Source organism: Temnothorax longispinosus, chromosome 9 (assembly GCF_030848805.1).
Source record: "Temnothorax longispinosus isolate EJ_2023e chromosome 9, Tlon_JGU_v1, whole genome shotgun sequence".
In the NCBI taxonomy this organism is placed as follows: Eukaryota; Metazoa; Arthropoda; class Insecta; order Hymenoptera; family Formicidae; genus Temnothorax; species Temnothorax longispinosus.
The window spans coordinates 8,090,177-8,109,245 of NC_092366.1; the positions used below are offsets into that span (position 1 = coordinate 8,090,177).

The 19,069-nt window shown below is 40.3% G+C and overlaps 1 protein-coding gene across 2 annotated transcripts in view; it reads left to right on the plus strand.

Moving 5' to 3' along the window:
• Positions 1 to 1,988: 1,988 nt before the first annotated feature.
• The window catches only part of Sarm (sterile alpha and armadillo motif), a 132,644-nt gene continuing 115,563 nt past the window's right edge, over positions 1,989 to 19,069 (plus strand). Inside the window, exon 1 of one of the 2 annotated variants that reach the window (XM_071787587.1) lies at positions 1,989 to 2,256. In XM_071787587.1, coding sequence (XP_071643688.1) covers positions 2,215 to 2,256 — 42 coding nt within the window. In that variant the 5' untranslated portion in view covers positions 1,989 to 2,214. Of the gene's footprint in view, positions 2,257 to 18,065; positions 18,323 to 19,069 lie in introns of those variants that run through there. The other variant, XM_071787585.1, reaches the window with a different exon arrangement.

The window sequence follows — 19,069 nt, forward strand, 5'->3', positions numbered from 1 at the left end:
AGCGCGCGTTGTCATGAGGCCGACGCGAATACCGATGCTACCGGCGCGGGCACGACAGTGATGTAACGGTGGAAAATAAAGCGGTGACTCGCCAGTATGGATATTGGTACCGTGCGCTCGCGGCCGCTTCGCACGCGCGCGCACGCGTAAACACCCGCGCGCGTGTGTCGATCTCTGCGTGTGTCGTTCGCGTAGCGCGCGCGTGGAGAACCAGGACTCTCCTACACAATTCGGCTGGTTCAGTTTTTCGGAAGTCGTCGCAAGTCGTCGCGTCGCGTGCCGAAACCTAAACGCGTTCGGCGACACGGCACGTGCGTGAACAAACACGCGTATCGTTATCGCGTGGCACGTTAATCGGACGCGTGGGCGTGCTCGAAACGTCGCGGACGCGAAGGATTAATCTGAAATCGTTAATACAATCGTTCTATTTTGCTCCGAGATTAACGTGACCTCTTTTAATACGACCACCGCTACGTGTGGGACACGAGCCGAACATTAATTCACCGATCAATCTGAACGAAATAGTATGACTAGTAATTTTTTCTGTGCAGTGTGTTATAATTTACGAGTTGGGATTTTAATACATGGATGCAAACCTCGCGTCGTCTCTGGATAGAAGTAAATATTATTATATGAACGCTACAAATAGGAATCAATATTGCTTGTCCTGTACACTGGATATTAGCTTTTTATTGAAATTTCCCTAATATACACAATACTCTCTTTTATTAGTGAATGATAAATATACAGAATGTTGTGCCAATTCGGAGATATGAATCGATGTACCTCAACTGACTCGGATATGTTTTCCTCTATTTTTTTCGACCTTTTCGTCTGAGCACGATATTTTGAAATAGAGAGACAAGTGATTCAATTATCGTTGGACATGTATCATTGTTCTTTTTCACTTTCGGACATTTCTTTCTTTTCTTCTTCTTTCGCGCAATTTTCACTGCATTAAAGTATGTATAGATAAATATTTTTATAATTTACAAGTTATAAATGAATAGAATAATTTGCAAACGATTTGTTGTAGTTTTGCACTCAAACTTACAATAAAAATAATGTTAGTGACGTAGATTGAAGAAGAGAGCATAATAATAATATATAACTTACGAAATAAAGTCTGTATAAAAGAAATGTTTAAATCTTTCATTACTATACATATAGGATATTTTATATGATAATAAATAATAATATTCGATCAAGCAGCCGAAGAGAGAGAGAAGTACGACTTTAATCATCTAAAAAGAGCTTAGAGATCCCGTCATATTCTATTTTTATTATAGGAAAAACTTTCTGGCGGATGTCAATACTTGTGGATCATTAATCACAGTTATTGGTAAAAAATGATTGCATATCGTATACCAAGAATATTGCACAGCGATTATTATAAAAGTTTACTCAAAATTAATATTCAAATAATAATAATCAAAGCAATATGATCACGCTTGGTTTTAATTGATAATATAATAAAATATAATTGATAATAATGTTTCATTTGCATTGAAAATTGACTTCTTCCATTAATCTCTATAAAACCATAATTAGCCAGCCAAGAAATTTTTTATTCTTTCTCTGATAATTCTATGTTCTTTTTATAACTTTATTGAAATTCTATACGAATAATCTTGCGTTAAATCAATATTATCATTTGATCCACGATTTTCACGGAAAAAAAAGAAGTGCTGCAACGCGTTGTGCAGAATATTAAGACAAATAGCGCGGCTGGCAAGGCAAATTAAGGGGAACATTAATTAAAATGTTGCAAGCGCGATCAATTAGCCATGCACACGATTAAGATCTTAATTGCGCTCCGTTTATGGCGCGCGTCGACATTTTTTCACTTTTTTAACGTCTCTCTCTCTCTCTCTCTCTTTCTACTAAGACCTGATTTTTTACAAATAACAAAAATAAAACGATAAAGAAGATCTTACGGAAGAAAGAACGGATAATTGCTTTGTAGCTTTGAAAAGGAACAAATTTTCGGTGCTGTGACTCTCGATAAAAAAAAACGACACTCATTGTCAGACGAATGGCAACTTTCACGAGACAGGTTCTGATGCGCGCGTGATCAGGATGACGAGGACGAGAATGACGAGATCCACGAGAAGGGAAACGGCCGACGACGAGCCGGACGATGTCTCGAGCGACGCAGACCAAGAAGTTGCGGCGGCTTGATCGGGATCGTCGCCGGGATCGATCGCGGGAATCATGGGCAACGGGTCATCCTGCTGTGCGTATCGCAACAAGAAGGTATGTAGAGCAAGTGTTCGCGATATATCGCTGATAAAGCGCACGACAAGCGGGCCGCGCGCCGTTATTTCCTAGTACTTGTAAAAGATGGCAGCACACTGCCTTTCTGGAGCAAGATACTAGATTGATTTTTGTTTGAGCCCTTTTATACCTTGTCTTGGACATAAGTTTACCTAATAAAAAAAAATTATGTAGATGTAGAATAGCTTTGAGTTATATCACTGGCCAGATGGTTTGCCAAGGCCTTTTTTATTATTCAATAAAAAAAGATACTAGATTACGATAAGATCTGCACTGTTAAGTCTCAATCAACAATACAAAGGCATCCAGGTAGAACAGGAAGTCACAATGAAGTCAAAATGACGTTAAAATGATGGTAAAATGATGGTAAAATGACCAAAAATTATTTTGCCGTTATTTTGACATCATTTTGACTCTATCGTGACTTTTGCTGTTTTACCTGGGGTACTTATAGGCAATAGAGAACAGAAATCCAACGCGTCGGAAATTCTGTTTCTATTCCCTGCCTGTACTCCTATTGCCTGTACCTTTAATTGTATATAGTGTGTAATAGGCTTTAGCGCCAAATACGCTTATAAAAAGCATTGGATCTCTCCGTGAATTCTACGTCAAAAGAAAACTCGACTTCGCGGCATAATTCTCCAAACATTCGAGGCGTAATGCGTCTTTTTGGCAAATATGTTTTCCAATATAGTTTCTAAAATAATTAAAATATAGTTTCTAAAATCCCGATCAAATAAAAATGATTTCGGGTCACTATATATACGACAATTAAGACACGTGTGACTTAGAGATAATTAGTATCTACCTGCTAATTCCACTGGACAATCTTTCCTCTCGCGGTTTCCATGGGAGAAGGACGAGCGCTAAAGGTCACCGGTACGCGACACATATAATTGTTATATAGTGTTGTTACTGTTTTTCACGACGAGAGAGGAATCCGCCGGTAGCACCCATATAGTTAGTGGCGATCGGTTGCGCAGTCGGTGTCGATCGGCATCGTTAGATCTATCGACGTGCGTACGAGGCAAAAACGCGCGTTCTATAAGGAGATACCCATGGGAAGCGGGATAAACGGGCGCCCCCACGGGGAAGAGAGACTCCGTTTCTTTTTATATATCTTTCATTACGATAAATATCGTGCATTTTGCAACTGCTACGCGCGACGGAACGGGCACGCGGCCTTCGAATCGAGAATAACGAGTGATCACACGATGTCGGTCTGTCTCTGAAAAATATAGGGGTCAGCTAAAATACGTCTTCTAAAATTTTCATTTTACTTGCTAATAATCGTCAATAATCACAGCTAATTAGTATATTATTTACAGTTCTGATATCAATAAATTACAAATTTTGAATGAATTTCTAATTTAATAATAATAAAAGTTAAATTTAAATAGCACTTATGTTTCTTTAGCTATTAATATTTACCATTTCTACGCAAACCGACTGTTATATCAGAAATAATTTTTTTATGTAATAATAATAAAAAATAAATTGGAAGTAAATGGAAATATCTCCTATGTTCTTTTCATAAAAGTTTGCCCTTATTTTTTTAATTTAACTTAAATATATAAAAGATTTAAATTGTGAAAGAAACAAAGTGTTTCGTAGGACGTCTGAGATGATTCATTTTTCGACGTATTTTTGGAAGAAAAGAAAAATTCGTACTTTGACTGAAGAGAAAATCCTCGACAATTTATCACTTTTTATATGTCAAAGATATAGCTTCCTCTAAAAGTTTTTCTCTCTCTCATTCAGTGGCGCAATTAACAGTTTCATTAAATCTGTGACATCGGGTAAATTTAATGTTCGGTGATAAACCTGTTTGTAATTGTTACGCGCATACATTTTTGTTAACGCGTTTACGATGTGGATGATGTTGCGAGGGTTTAAGAAAGAAAACACATTGTATTATTCTCGTGACTTCGTTCTCGAACAGGCAACTTTCTCGACAATAGGCTCAACCTTACTGACTTGATCTATAATTTGCATTGTATTTAGTTTAATAAGGAAATAAGTATTTACAATATTCAATTTGGCCCTGTTGAAAATAAAGTATTTAGGCCGTTGCTTGCGTTAATACTATGCTGTGTCTCCCGGATGCTTTTGTTTCACGGTATATCTAGCGACCTTTTCCCCCACCGTGTGGCAACTTTGCGCGGGCTGTCTTAAGGGGCTACATCCACCTAGAGGCCCGAAAAATAGGTCGAAATTCAGTTTTTTTTTTTTTCCAGAAACTATTAGTGGGAATGAAACGGACTTTGTTTGTACTTAAAGATACTTGTTTTGAGAGCTTTAAAAAAAATTTTTATTAAAAAATTTCCAAACACAAAAAAGTTATGGCCGCCGGCAGATGATGAGTTTTTTTTCGACACGTTCGGCGGTGGACATCAGATCTGGAAAACCGCTCGATGGATCGTTTTGAAATTTACACAAAATACGCTGAGAAACATTTAGAAGTCGTTGACGATCTTAATTTTTTTTAATCGATCTTTCCCTGGTAACCATTCCTTTGCAATTCTGCTGTAAAACTGCACGAAAAGTCGTGCACTAACTTTTGGGCAGATCATGCGTTTTCTATTTCCAACTTTGACTATTTTTCTGTTGGCAGAAACTTGCTCTCGTCGTAGTGCAACAGAATTGTGGAAGATATGTGTATGCATTTACATATAGCAGAATAGTGCAAGAAATGCGGCAGATGCTTGCGCAAATCGCAGTGCAACATAATCGCGCCAGATTTGTAGCAGCGCCTACTGCTACCCGTACAGCACAAAATATTTTTAAAATATTTTTTAGGAAGATTAAAATAATTTACAAAAATATTTTTTATATTTATAGCACCGCAGTGGTGTTGGGTAAGCCTTGCTGGCGAAGATTGTCGCGAATGTCATGATTTTGCTTCGCGCTTCGCCGGAGGCCTGCTTATATTAGATCCCAACTGAAATTTACTTGCGAGTTAGTTTTACCATTATGCGCCGCCTAGCGGCATTGTTGCAAACTAGCACATACAGCAGAATTTAACAAGAATTACAGCAGATGCTTGCGTAAGAAGTAGAGCAGCAGAAATACAAATGATTTTGGCAGAAATAAACAAAACAAGGCAAATGAGAGCTCGTTCGCGACGATGGACGGGCGACAGTAATAAAATATTACAAATTCAACAAATTGAATAAAATATATGTAATAAAGTAAACGTTTCGGTCCTTGGTTTGGACCCTCGATCCTTAGTAGGTACATATAGCTGGTCAAGTAAAATGCAGTGGTCACAAGTAGTAAAAAATGCCGTTATTCCGCTCTCTGATTATGAGAGTGTGGATCTCGTATCCTCAACGTGACTGTTACCTTAATTCCATAAAAAGAAATAAATTAAACAAATATATATAGTCATACCTTAAAAAGTGATCACAAGAGTTACCTGACAGTCAAATTGATAAGATATATACGACACTATCTCTCCGCGTAATACAATAAGTATTACGCGGCATTTTTTACTACTTGTGACCACTGCATTTCACTCGACCAGCTATATGTACTGAGAAGGGTCCAAATCAAGGACCGAAACGTTTACTTTATTATATATATTTTATTCAATTTGTAATATTTTATTACTGTCGCCCGTCCATCGTCGCGAACGAGCTCTCATTTGCCTTGTTTTGTTTATTTATCGTTATTGAGAGCGTTATCTTTGTTATTTTGGCAGAATATACCGTACATCTGATTTATCAATCAAACATTTTTCGAAATTCGTAACGCCAAAATGGACCGTATAGCCTACATCTCACAGCACGAAGCTTTAACAGTTTCACAATCTCCACTTAACTTACAGTAATTATTTCTATAAATATTTATATAACATAAATTAAAAACAACTTTAATAATATTGATGATAATTATTTACACTTTATTTTAAAATATTTATTATAATCTTTTAGATACTTTTATTTTCCGGACATTATAATATTTACAAAATATTCAACGTATATATATTTTCAAAATATTTAAATCTTTTTTATAAATATTTTATAAATATTTTATAAATATTTTGTGCTGTCTGGGAGTTTAGCGCGCTCGGCTGTTCTTTTTCTGACGGGCAGATGCTTGCACGCTTTTTTCGCATTTCTGTCACTCGGATCTATACGGCAAAAAAAACAATTTAAGCGACATTATACACTTGTGAAATTTTGCTGCAAATATGTTTCAAGAGTCTAGCACACTCGACTGCTCTTTTTCTCACGGGCAGATGCTTGCACGTTCTTTTCACGTTTCTGCCGGTCGGATCTGTACGGCAAAAACAACAATTTAAGCGACATACACTTGTGAAATTTTGCTGCAAATATGTTTCAAGCGTCTAGCACACTCGACTGCTCTTTTTCTCACGGGCAGATGCTTGCACGTTCTTTTCACATTTCTGCCGGTTGGATCTGTACTCAAAAGATACTTCCATATTGTTTTCACATTTCTGCTACATGTTTACTTTTAACAAATAGTATAAAATTTCACAGTAGCTTCTTACAGCAGACTACTGCAATAGTACAGTAAGTACTCGTTCAATCACAGATATTATGCACTTTTGTCGCAATTTTGGACTGTTTTCTTGCGCACTTCTTCGGGACGCATCTGAACTACCAAACTGGTTACCAGGGTTATTTTTTAATAATTACGAAAAAATGACGACATTTTCTCACAAATTGTCCATACCTGAGTTTCATTTCGTTGCCATTTTGTTTAAAAAATCGATTTTAAAAATCGGCGATCGTCAACGATCTTTAAATGTTTCTCAGCGTATTTTGTGTAAATTTCAAAACGATCCATCGAGCGGTTTTCCAGATCTGATGTCCACCGCCGAACGTGTCGAAAAAAACTCATCATCTGCCGGCGGCCATAACTTTTTTGTGATTGAAAATTTTTTAATAAAAATTTTTTTTGAAGCTCTCAAAACATGTATCTTTAAGTACAAACAAAGTTCGTTTCATTCCCACTAATAGCTTCTGAAAAAAAAAAAATCTGAATTTCGACCTATTTTTCGGGCCTCTAGGTGGATGTAGCCCCTTAAGTGTGTGAGGGTGAGTCCTTCTGTATCTAAGGGCCTAAGCAGAATGGCTGTCTTGGCAGTGTTTTATGCCTTAAATCTTTGTCTTATGTAACGCATAATACTGTACAGTGATTTCTGCCCAGTGCTCTGAATGTCAACGTGAAGAAATTCAAGCAAGCGCGGGTAAACAGTCCACCCTGTGCCCTTTACCCATAAAACTGCTGGGCTGCTGCCCAATCCTAGGACGTGCGCTGGGTAACGGATGCAGCCGGTAGTATTGAACAGGGTAGCGTTTCGCGAGGCGAGCGCGGCGTGCTCGTGCGTGGGAGGTGCCTAATACGAGCGGGGTATATGGCTCACCACGTGCCGTATATTCCTAAGACGCTTCGACTACTGCCGAATCCCGGATCCCCGGGCAACCGATGAGCGACGCGTTAATAGTACGGGGTGACTTGTGCGTTACGTAATAGCGGGTGACACGGCATCGGCGACGGCGACTCGTCAAACGTGAGTGGAATACACTCGACACGCATAGCCGAGTGAGCGGCATGGGGGGCCCACGCTATGAAGCTTATGTTGCGCATTACCTATAATAGGGGTGCTATGGCACCCCGATCCTGTCAGCTTGGGCTGATCTAATCCGAGTGGATCACGCTCGCTGCAGGATACCCTGCTACCTGGGGAACACCGCAGGTATGTACAATAGTGAGTCATAAGGGCGTTACGGGAAACCGTGTTTGCCAGTGGCCAGAGGTGTCGCCTATACCGGGAGTGCGTAATCTTCGGGTATGTATCTCTGTAATGGGCAAATCCACGGTGGCGGGTTCCGTTACTGCTGTGCAAGAGAGTATTGGTAACGTCGGTCGCATTCCGACCACGGAGAGGATTCTGGGGGGGCTAACCGCCTCCTCAGACTTCCCGGTGCGGTCGTAACTATGACTCTCATTATAGTAGCCAAATGCCTCGTCATCTAATTAATGACGTGCATGAATGGATTAACGAGATTCCCACTGTCCCTATCTACTATCTAGCTAAACCACTGCTAAGGGAACGGGCTTGGCAAAATTAGCGGGGAAAGAAGACCCTGTTGAGCTTGACTCTAGTCTGGCACTGTACAGTATTGTGCATTACATAAGACAAAGATTTAAGGCATAAAACACTGCCAAGACAGCCATTCTGCTTAGGCCCTTATGTGTGTGAGTGTGGGTCCTTCTGTTTTTTCGTTTTCCCGCTCACAACGTTCTTGGTATCGACCGTGATCGATCGTGCGTTGTCACGCGTTATGTTAACTCCGATAGTTGTTCTCAAATAGTGTAAGCTTTATTTTTCTGTTCCTAAACTGTGCGATCTGACTGATAATAAATACACAGCAATAATATAACCGTGTTGTGGCGTGCTATTATTTACCTTTTATTTACAACAGGTTATGGGCCCAGCACGCTTCCACTGCGCCACGGTATTGTTGTTCGTGTTCGGTTAATTAGTATATCGTACGCATCTCGTAGTCTCCGAGTTCGGTAGTGTTCCGTAGTTACGACTTCTTGGACTTGAGAAAATGGCTGAGAAGGAAGCGTTCAACCTCACGAAATTCGACGGCACAAATTTCGCTCTGTGGAAATTTGGTGTGTCGTTCATGTTGGAGTCGCAAGGCTTGATGGAATTTATTGAGGGGATGGACACGCAGCCCGTGAAGGAGACAAGCGTGAGAGAGTGGCAGGAATGGAAGAAGCGTCAATCGAAGACGTCAGTAATTCTACTGAGTTCAATGGATCAGGCACTACATGTGAATTTAATAAATTGTACGACGCCGCAGGCAATATGGCAGAAGCTGCATGGACTGTACGGAGATACAACGGAGGATGCGAAACAGCGGTGCTGGCAACAGTTCTATGAGTTTCGGATAAGTGATGGTGAGCCTGTAGCAACGCAGGTAGAGAAATTTGAGACCATCTGCAGGAAGCTAGCAGACGCAGCCGAAACGGTGTCGGATGCCGCCATAATGTCGAAGCTATTGAGTAGTTTGCCTTCTCGGTTTTCGGCGTTTAGAATGTAGTGGAAGTGCACTGCTAAAGCTGAGCAGAAAAAAGAGAATCTGATTGCCAGAATCATTTGTGAGGATAAACGATTGACAAGTGTGAAAGAGGAAGTGTCTCGCATTGCAAGTGAAAAATCTGCAAGTGACACCGAAAAAGCAGTTGAAAACGGCAGCCGGTAATCAACACGGGAAGAAAAAGATGTCTGTCAAGACAATAGAGGAACTAAAGAAGAAGCGACCGTGTAATTACTGCCATGAGGTAGGCCACTGGTATCGCGAGTGTAGAAAACGTCTCGCAGACAAAAGAGGCAACGAAAAGAAAAAGGATGAGGAATCAGGGTCGGTGTATGCGAGCGAGATTTTCGTATTCTGTTCGGAAATAACAGACGAGGACGATTCTTATGGCTGGCGGAATTGGGTGCTAGTATGCACATGACTTTTCGACGTGATTTCTTCCGTGAGCTCGGGCCCACGAAAATAGTGCGTTTCGTGAAGGTCGCGGGAGATAAAGTGCTTTCGGTGGCTGGTGTCGGTACGATAGATGTTCAAGAAAGTGTAAACAAGAAACTGGTAGATCGACAGTTGACGAACGTGCTCTTTGTTCCTAATTTGAAGCGGAATTTGTTTTCAGTGGGAGCCATAACTGATAGAAAATTCTCGTTCCATTGGTATCATAACCGTTGTGAAGTTCGAGATGACAACGGGGCTCTATCAGAAGGAGTTCGTCACGGAGATCTTTTCCGAATGCTGTTCAACGTGAAGATCCCAGTAGAGTGTAATGTGACCCAGCAGATTCATTAAAGTTATGGCACGAAAGGCTAGGACACATAAATATAAAATCTATCAAAGAAAAACAGTAGAGGCCGGAGCGGTAAATGGGATGAAGGTCGAAAGTGGAGAAGAGTTCTTTTGTGAAGCATGCATAATGGGAAAACAGGCCCAGAAATCACATCCTTCAAGCAAACGGGAGAAGGCAGAAAAGCCGGGAAAAATGATCCACTCAGATGTGTGTGGTCCTTTGAATGTGGAATCTCCTCGAGGATCAAGATATTTTGTTCTGTTTAAGGATGACTGCACTGGATTTCGAACGGTATATTTTATGCGACACAAAGATGAAGTCTTCGACAAATTTAAAAAATATGAGGCGTTAGTTTTTAAACAGACTAACAACAAGATAAAAGTGTTACGTTCCGACAACGGCAAGGAGTACCTGTCAAAGGAGTTTGGCGAATTTTTATGGAAAGAGAGAATTCGTCATGAGAAATCTACACCGTACGTTCACCAGCAGAATGGGCTTGCGGAACGTGAGATGCGAACGCTCGTAGAGAGCGCCAGATCAATGTTGATCGTGAAGAATCTGCCAAAGAACTTATGGGCGGAAGCAGTGAAAACAGCGGCATACGTTTTGAATCGCACTGTCTCAAAGCAAAAAGATATGACTGCTTATGAAAAATGGTTTAAGCGTAAACCAGAAGTAAAACATATGCGAGTATTCGGGAGCGCTGCATACAAGAATGTTTCGAAAGAAAAGAGGAAGAAGATAGATCCGAAAAGTCAAAAGATAATTTTCGTTGGCTACGAAAATGAGTCGACGAATTACCGACTGTGGGATGCTGCTACACAGAAAATATATGTAAGCTGTAATGTGGACTTCAATGAGACAATAGAAGAATCAGGAGATTCCTGCAGGGAGGAAGCAGTTTTCCAGTTGTCCTTCGGAGATTATCACGACATGGACGAAGCAGAAGATGCTGACTCACGGTCAACAGCTGAAGATCATCCTAATGCTCCACAGCCAACAGTCGAAGATGCTGGTGAGCAACGAGATAATTCGGTTCCTGCGGAGAGACAGTTACGCGATAGAAGTAAGTTACGTGAACCAAACCGTTATAGTGAACACGGATACGCGTTGTTTTGTGTATCGGCGTAGATGTTATTCACATCGACTCCGTCGTTTCGTATAATGTTCATTTATTTTATTTTAATACAAGGTTTCACTTTGCGTTATTGTAACTCGCGTCTTTATCTGTGTAAAATGCCGAAGCAAGTACGCGCCTTTATTTCGCGTTTCACGCTCGAAATCGCATAAAACCGGGATAACGCCTCAGGGACTGTTGTCCTGGATCCACGGTCTGACGACACCGCCTGGGGGCTGTTGCCCTGAGTCGCCTAATAATATTTAACGGACACACGACAACGCCTGGGAGTATTTCACTCTGAGTCGCGTTTGCTCGGACGCACGATCTGGGATACGGACTCGTCTGACGCGTGTACGGCTCTGCTGTTGCGGACAGAATGCCCTTTTCCGTCGTGATCCTCGCCGTCATCGTTCTGTCAAAAAGTTCCCTTATTGGTCGCCTTGATACTTTAGACGCGGATGAGTGGTACCCGCAGTGATGACGGCGCCCCCGCGATCTTCGGCGCCGGGGCTCCTCTTGACTCGAACCTGAGTCGAGCCTGTTTCGTGTCAGACCAAATTGTGGCGACATGACCGTCGTTAGACTGGCGAATGTTTACCATCCGTATCTCATATGTTTCTGTATGTCCTATGTCTGCGTCCGAGTTGTCCGTCTCTATGCAACATATGTGCATGTGTTTCTAATTTTTCATACGCATGTTGTGCACGACCTTTGTGGATGATACGTAACACGCGTTTAATGTAGATTCTGTGCCTATGTCATATAAAAGTGCAATTAATAGTGAAGATTGTGAGAAGTGGCAAAAGGCAATGACGGAGGAGATGACCGCTCTCCGGTAAAATAAAACGTGGACACTCGAAGAACTTCCAAAAGAGTGTAGAGTTCTCGGGTGTAAATGGGCTCCAAGAAGATGGATTCGAAGGGAAATGTAAGGCGTTGTAAGGCGAGACTTGTATATAGCACGGGGCTATGGTCAGCATGGAGGAATTGATTATTTTGATACTTTTACGCCGGTATAGTACGCTATGAATCTATTAGGGTCTTATTAGCAATCGCAGCCAAAGAAGATTATGATATCGCGCAATTCGATGTAAAAACGGCGTTTTTATATGGTAATTTAAAAGAGATAATCTATATGGAGCAACCACGTGGTTTTGAGAATAAAGAGGAACCAAATGCGGCTTGTAGATTGCATAGGAGTTTATACGGTCTTAAACAATCTCCCCGCTGTTGGAATACAGAGTTTGTTGATTTCTTGAAACTTTTCAATTTTAGACAGTGTTAGAGAATGATCATTGTGTGTTCATAGGCATAGCAGATGGAAAAATTGTATACTTAGCCTTGTATGTGGATGATGGTCTTATGTTGTCAAGATTAAAAATTGCAATAGCAAAAGTTTTGAAAATATTGCAGGAAAAGTTTCAAATAACAGTGGGAGATGCTATGCATTTCGTAGGTATTGATATCGAGTGAGATATTGTGAAAACCGTACTATAAAGCTCGGACAGAAAGCGTACATTCAGAAAATGCTTGAAAAGTTTATGTTAAAAGACGCGAATCCGGTAAGTGTTCCCTCTGAACCTGGAGTACATTTGGCTCAATATCAATGTCTGAAAACTGAAGCGGAAAAAGGACAAGTGGAAAATATTCCATATCGTGAAGCGATCGGTTCCCTTTAATTTGTCGCGAGGGTTAGTAGACCAGATATAGAATACGCGGTAAATCAGGCGAGTCCGTTCTTAACTTGTTATGGCCACGAGCATTGGCCAGCGGTTCAAAGGATCTTTCGGTATTTAAAGGGAACTGTATATTATGGAATTGTGTATGGAAAAAGTGAGAGTAACGGCGAATTACACGGATATACTGATGCAGACTATGCTGGATGTACTGATACTCGAAGATCTACAAGCGATTTCGTATTTTTATTAAATGGTGGGCCAATAGCGTGGTCGAGCCAGAAGCAGCGGGTAGTTGCTCTCTCGACCACTGAGGCAGAATATATTGCGCTGTCTACAGGTACCAAAGATGCGATATGGTTACATAAACTTATAACGGAACTAGGTTTTGAGTATGATACAGTTCCCATGTATGTTGATAACCAATCTGCTATTAAGCTAACAAGTAATCCTGAATATCATAAAAGGACCAAGCACATCGATGTACGTTTTTATTTTGTTCGGGATGCATATGAACGTGGTGATATCGATGTAAAATATATAGACACAAAAATGCAATTTGCTGATATTCTTACAAAGCCGTTGGCAAAACAGCAGTTTGGTTGTCTATACAAAGTAAGTTAAGCATTTTAAACGGTTCTAAATAAGTGGGAGTGTTGAAAATAAAGTATTTAGGTCGTTGCTTGCGTTAATGCTATGCTGTGTCTCCCGGATGCTTTTGTTTCACAGTACATCTGGCGACCCTTTCCCCCACTGTGTGGCAACTTTGCGCGGGCTGTCTTAAGTGTGTGAGAGTGGGTCCTTCTGTATCTTATGTGTGTGAGTGTGAGTCCTTCTGTTTTTTTGTTTTCCCGCTCACAACGTTCTTGGTATCGACCGTGATCGGTCGTGCGTTGTCACGCGTTATGTTAACTCCGATAGTTGTTCTCAAATAGTGTAAGCTTTATTTTTCTGTTCCTAAACTGTGCGATCTGACTGATAATAAATACACAGCAATAATATAACCGTGGTGTGGCGTGCTATTATTTACCTATTATTTACAACAGGCCCAAATCTCTAAACAATATGGCATTTGTTCGAAGAAGGCGGTTTAGATCAAGGCGCTTCTTCGTCGAGGTACATTGCTCCCCGACACATGCGGCGAAAGTATGGATTTAATCATCGTCAATCTCACATTTATCGCGATAGCGCAAGCGTTTCGAGGAATTATCGACACTGTCTGTCAATTGTTGGCCGATATTGGTAATCTTTAACTCGCTGTGTCGTAAAGCGCGCTTTATGGTAATTGGCAATTGGTGAATACAATCTCACACGCAATCAATTTCAGTCGGAATCTTAATACCCGTGTTATTGGCCAGATAAAAGCGTGTAAAGATCGATGGCGAGACGGAAAAGTCGCAAAAAAACATATTAGGTAGTATGACTTGTATAATTATTCATATTGTGGTAATTACATAAATACATTACATCTATTGTCAAACATTGTTCAAATAGTCTCCGAACACAGCAATCAGCAATATATCGTTCTATTACTATTTTCTTACTCTGCATGCTCTGAATCGAATACTTGGTGTCGGACAACGTTGCAAACGGGACGCTGTGTATCGTGCTATTCCCACGGAACGTGGGTTAACTCGTCGCAATATACCATGCGATATGATGCATTATAATTTGCGAATCTTGAGAATAACTTATCAATAGTGTCACAAAAGTGCAAGTCTTTCGCAAAAGTTGAAACAATCATGTGAAATGCAGGTGTATTTGGGTGTAGTTCCGAATGACTCCTGCTCCCGATCGACCTAAAATTTTACAAATAAGTTGTTTTTGATGTAAAAATTGAAGTGCGCGTGGTCCCAACTTCGGGAAATAAAAAAAATTTTTTTTATGATAGCATTTATCGACTAAAATCGATTCTATATGATATCTATGTTACTGTAAAAGTGATAAATTCGCTAATTATATATATAATTACCGGTTATTATGCATAATTTTTAACATACGGTGATAAATGTGACAAACTATAGCAAATTTATCAATTTTACCGGTAATAACCAAGACTTTTTGGTAAAACTAAAAAATCTTTCATTAATTTTGTTGTGGGTGAAAAAGTGTGAATCTATTGTATTCACGCATATATTTTTTCATCCACACAACAATTAGGTTGGGTTAAGTTAGTTTTTTTGGAGGTGGAGCCCCCCGCAGGGGAGCGGAACTGCCTCCACGTTAAGGATGTATCACTGGTACAATCTTAGACAAAAGTGCATGAAATTTGAAATACTTGAATATCTACGCCTAACGCATAGTAAATCTAGATGTGAGATACTCAAATGATAGTAGGAGTCTTATTTTTACTCCTACAAAGGTATTTTTTACTTTACAAATGTTTTTTCCAGTATTATTTGCGATTTTTGTAATTTATGAGCCTAAACTTTTGGCAGTAAAAATGCCCTGATTTCAACTTTATAACGTCAAATTATTAATAAAATTAATAATTAATAATTAATTATTAATTAATAATTAATTATTAATTATTAATTAATAATTAATTATCATTAATTATTAATTTATTTCTTTAAAACGGTGTAGTGAAGACAATTGAAACTTGACAGATAGTTTCATCTATTCGTATACTAGATGTACAAAAAAATTCAAAATATTGGTAGCGCTCCTTCAACATTTTTTTAGCTGTTTTATCCATCAAAATCGTCTCTTCCCATAAAAATACGTGTAAAATCAGTGAAAATTAAAATCGTCATATCTCAGCAACCGTTCAGTGGATTCGTTTCTACTTTTTTTGTAGCACATCAGGAAGACTAAAAGAACATTCTCACAAATTTTTATCCACTTGGTAGCGCTTTGAAAATAGGTGCAATACATCCTTAAGCTAGTCCGCCTCACCAGCGCTAAATAAATTCTAGCACATTAAAAATTTAAGTGCTAATTACGTGCCGATGTCAAGAGTGTTCAAAAAATACCATCAATTATTACACGGCATTTAATCGAAAGAATATTTTGTTTCTAAACGCATTGTGTGCGCTTCTCACTATTCGCCGTTTGTATGCCGACCACGTCGACGCCGACGTAGGCGACGTTAGTCGTCGAGCGGGCGCCAACGAGTCCGATGCCGGGATATTCGAATGTGAATTGCCACAGCGAGAAGTGAGTCGTGCGAAGTGAGCCGCGAGAACGGAACGGAGCGGAGAGCTCGCCCTGCTCGCCAGCTTCAGTGCGATGTCGACGGCCACGTTGAAAAGATGAAATCGTTGATCGTTTCTCTCATTTGAACAACGCGACTGACCCTCGCTCAGTTAAGATTCGCTCATTGGTCAAAGATCGAGCTACTTCGTGTCGTTGTGAGAAACGCGTATCTATCGATCGCGCGATTCGGCGAAACTGGAAATCGATTGACTTTTCGGTGCCAGTTACGCGGTGGTACCGCGCAATTATTCACGGCGTTATCGCGAGAGCGACGTTCGATCGTGGCGATTCGGTGTGAAGTGATCGTCGCGTCTCCCGCCTGTTGCGCGTGCGGGGGATGGGGCCCGTTGTTTTCGATCCTCGCAGACGCGCCTCACGCGCCTAGCGAACGGAACATGTAGGCGTAGTGAGAGGGGGCAAGCGAATCGCGACGCGCGCGCGCGCGTGCGCACGGCGGTCAAGTATGTGTGCACAATACTGTGAATGCGCGCGCGTGTTTTGTGTGACGTAACACGGCGCGGGCGCGAGGCACGCGTTTGTATGACATATTACGGCGCACGAGGCACGCATCTGTTGTCTCTTTAAGGAGGTTGAAGCGATCCAGTTGAGTCAATTGACGGTTTAGAAAAAAGTTTTTTATTAGGTCATTAAAAAATCTGTATTAGGTATCATTTTATTCTCCATACGCTGCTATTGCATAAACGTATAGTAAAAGTATCATATTATGCATCTTTATATTTTAATTAGCTAAAAACGAAACACTTTTTTGCCAATGCCAACTTGAAAACTTGTAGTATTGCTAATTATTTCAATATAAAAATGGCATGAATATATGTTTTGCCGTTGACAGAATGAAATAATGATTCTTACTGGTAGCTCCCTTGACAATTATATAAGCTATCGATTTTTTAATAACTTTCCGTCGATTATATTAAATACGATTAAAACTTAATGGCAACGTTTCACTTTTATGGGGTTGGTAGCAGTACTCGCCTCTGTGTTGAGCCACGTAACGGCAGTTGCTAAACGTAAACATGCCGGTGAATTTTCTGTCATTCTGGATAAGAGGTTAGGTGCCCGCGTTTTGGCTATACCCAAATCCTGTCGGTATGTGCACGTTTTTGGTTCTCTTCCGTGCTGTGTCTACTATTTTGTAGTAATGTCAACGATTTTAGGGTTCTCTTTTATGTTATGTTCACAATTTTTTGGTTTTCTTCCGTTAGATTCATGATTTTTTGGTTTTATTTCCAAAGAGAATCAAAAAATCGTGGACATAGCACGGAAGAGAACCACAAAAATGTGCACATACCGACAGGATTCGGGTACAGCCAAACGCGGGCGACGCTGCGTTGCCACATCTACCTACTCGCGAACTATCAACTGCTATTTCAGTCTAATTTCGATCGCTTTAACTTGTAATATATTTGTTATTAGATGGTGAATACGTGTTTTCTTGCGTTCTAAATGTTCGCATTAATTTACTGTACGCGTAGGCACGTTTTTTGAGCGTTTATATAGACTAGATATTAAAGAAAATTGGGATCAATCATCGCCGTCAACGCTTTCTCCATCTAACCCCATGTAAAACGACGCATTTTTGGAAATTAATATCTCAGCTTCTGGATGGTCAATAAATCTGAAATAATTCTCACACATGCGGTAGATCCTATACTATCATATATATTTTTTACAAACTAAAATCTAGAGTTGACCAAACTGCTTCAACCTCCTTAACGCCTCCTTGCCGAATTACGTGTCGTCAATATAGACTATATAGAGGTGCCTCTGCCTCGTCGCCATTGTTTACGACGGGATTAAAGATTAGTTCAGTACTTCGACGTCCGTGGTGCGAGATGCATGGGTAACGGAGATTCACGGACGCATATAACGTTATTTTCTCCTTACGATTATTTTCGTACATTGCCGTTCGACTCCGATCGAACGTCGCGTTGCTTTTTTTTAGTATGGCCAAAGTGCATGCGTTTGCGCGACCGACAAAATAACTATAAATCGGTCAATCGTAACAGTTCGTGGCGCGTCGCGTGTGATATGTAATGGTGGATCGGGGAAGCGATTGAAGAAATCGAAGTGGAAAATGCGTACCACAGCGCCGCCGAGGACTGTCAAGCAGTTCCGCAGGAACATCAGTCACGATGCTCCTCCGAACTATAGGAATCGATTGGTACGTTGAAATATCACAGCTTATTTATAATATATTTTTCGAGGTTCATTTTAATCATTCGATCTCTCCATTTTGCTCATTGCTCTAATTTAAATTTATTACTTGTTTATATGTATAACATTTATGTAATATCTAAAACTATCTGACTGATCTTAATTATCATTTGAAAACGATAGTCGAAAGCGTAACACTTGCTAAATCCCCCTTTTCCAAAACATGTTTCTCGCGCGATGTCATTTAGAGACGCACTTTTAACGCTCTCGAAATTACTTTTTCGAGAAGGCAAATGCAAATGAGAGCGTATATTTTTGATGCAACGAACGGCGCGTTGCGAACGCGCGAGAGAGGGAACCGGTTCTCTTCCTTATAAGCTTTAAACATGCAGTTTCCTTTCACCTTCGGCGGGAGACTTATCGGCGTCGTTCGTGCGTGAGATAGAACATTTTTACATTCTCACCACCCGACATGCGTCTGAATTCGCGCGATTCAATGCGCTAGCGCAGCATTGAACCGCCCAACTCTTACGTTAAACTCGTATTATCTTAATCCGAGTCTTTCTTTGTTTTTCGTATCTGACATTTCTCAATCATTATTTAGCATTTTCGAAGCGTCATGTGATACGATTGTTTTTATCTCGAAAAAAAGTAGCTCTGTCATTTACAACGAAAATATCTCGAGAATGTTATTAATTATAAGATTTATTATTCTGTCATTTATAAAATCTGTACCTCTCGTCTTTCTGAAATT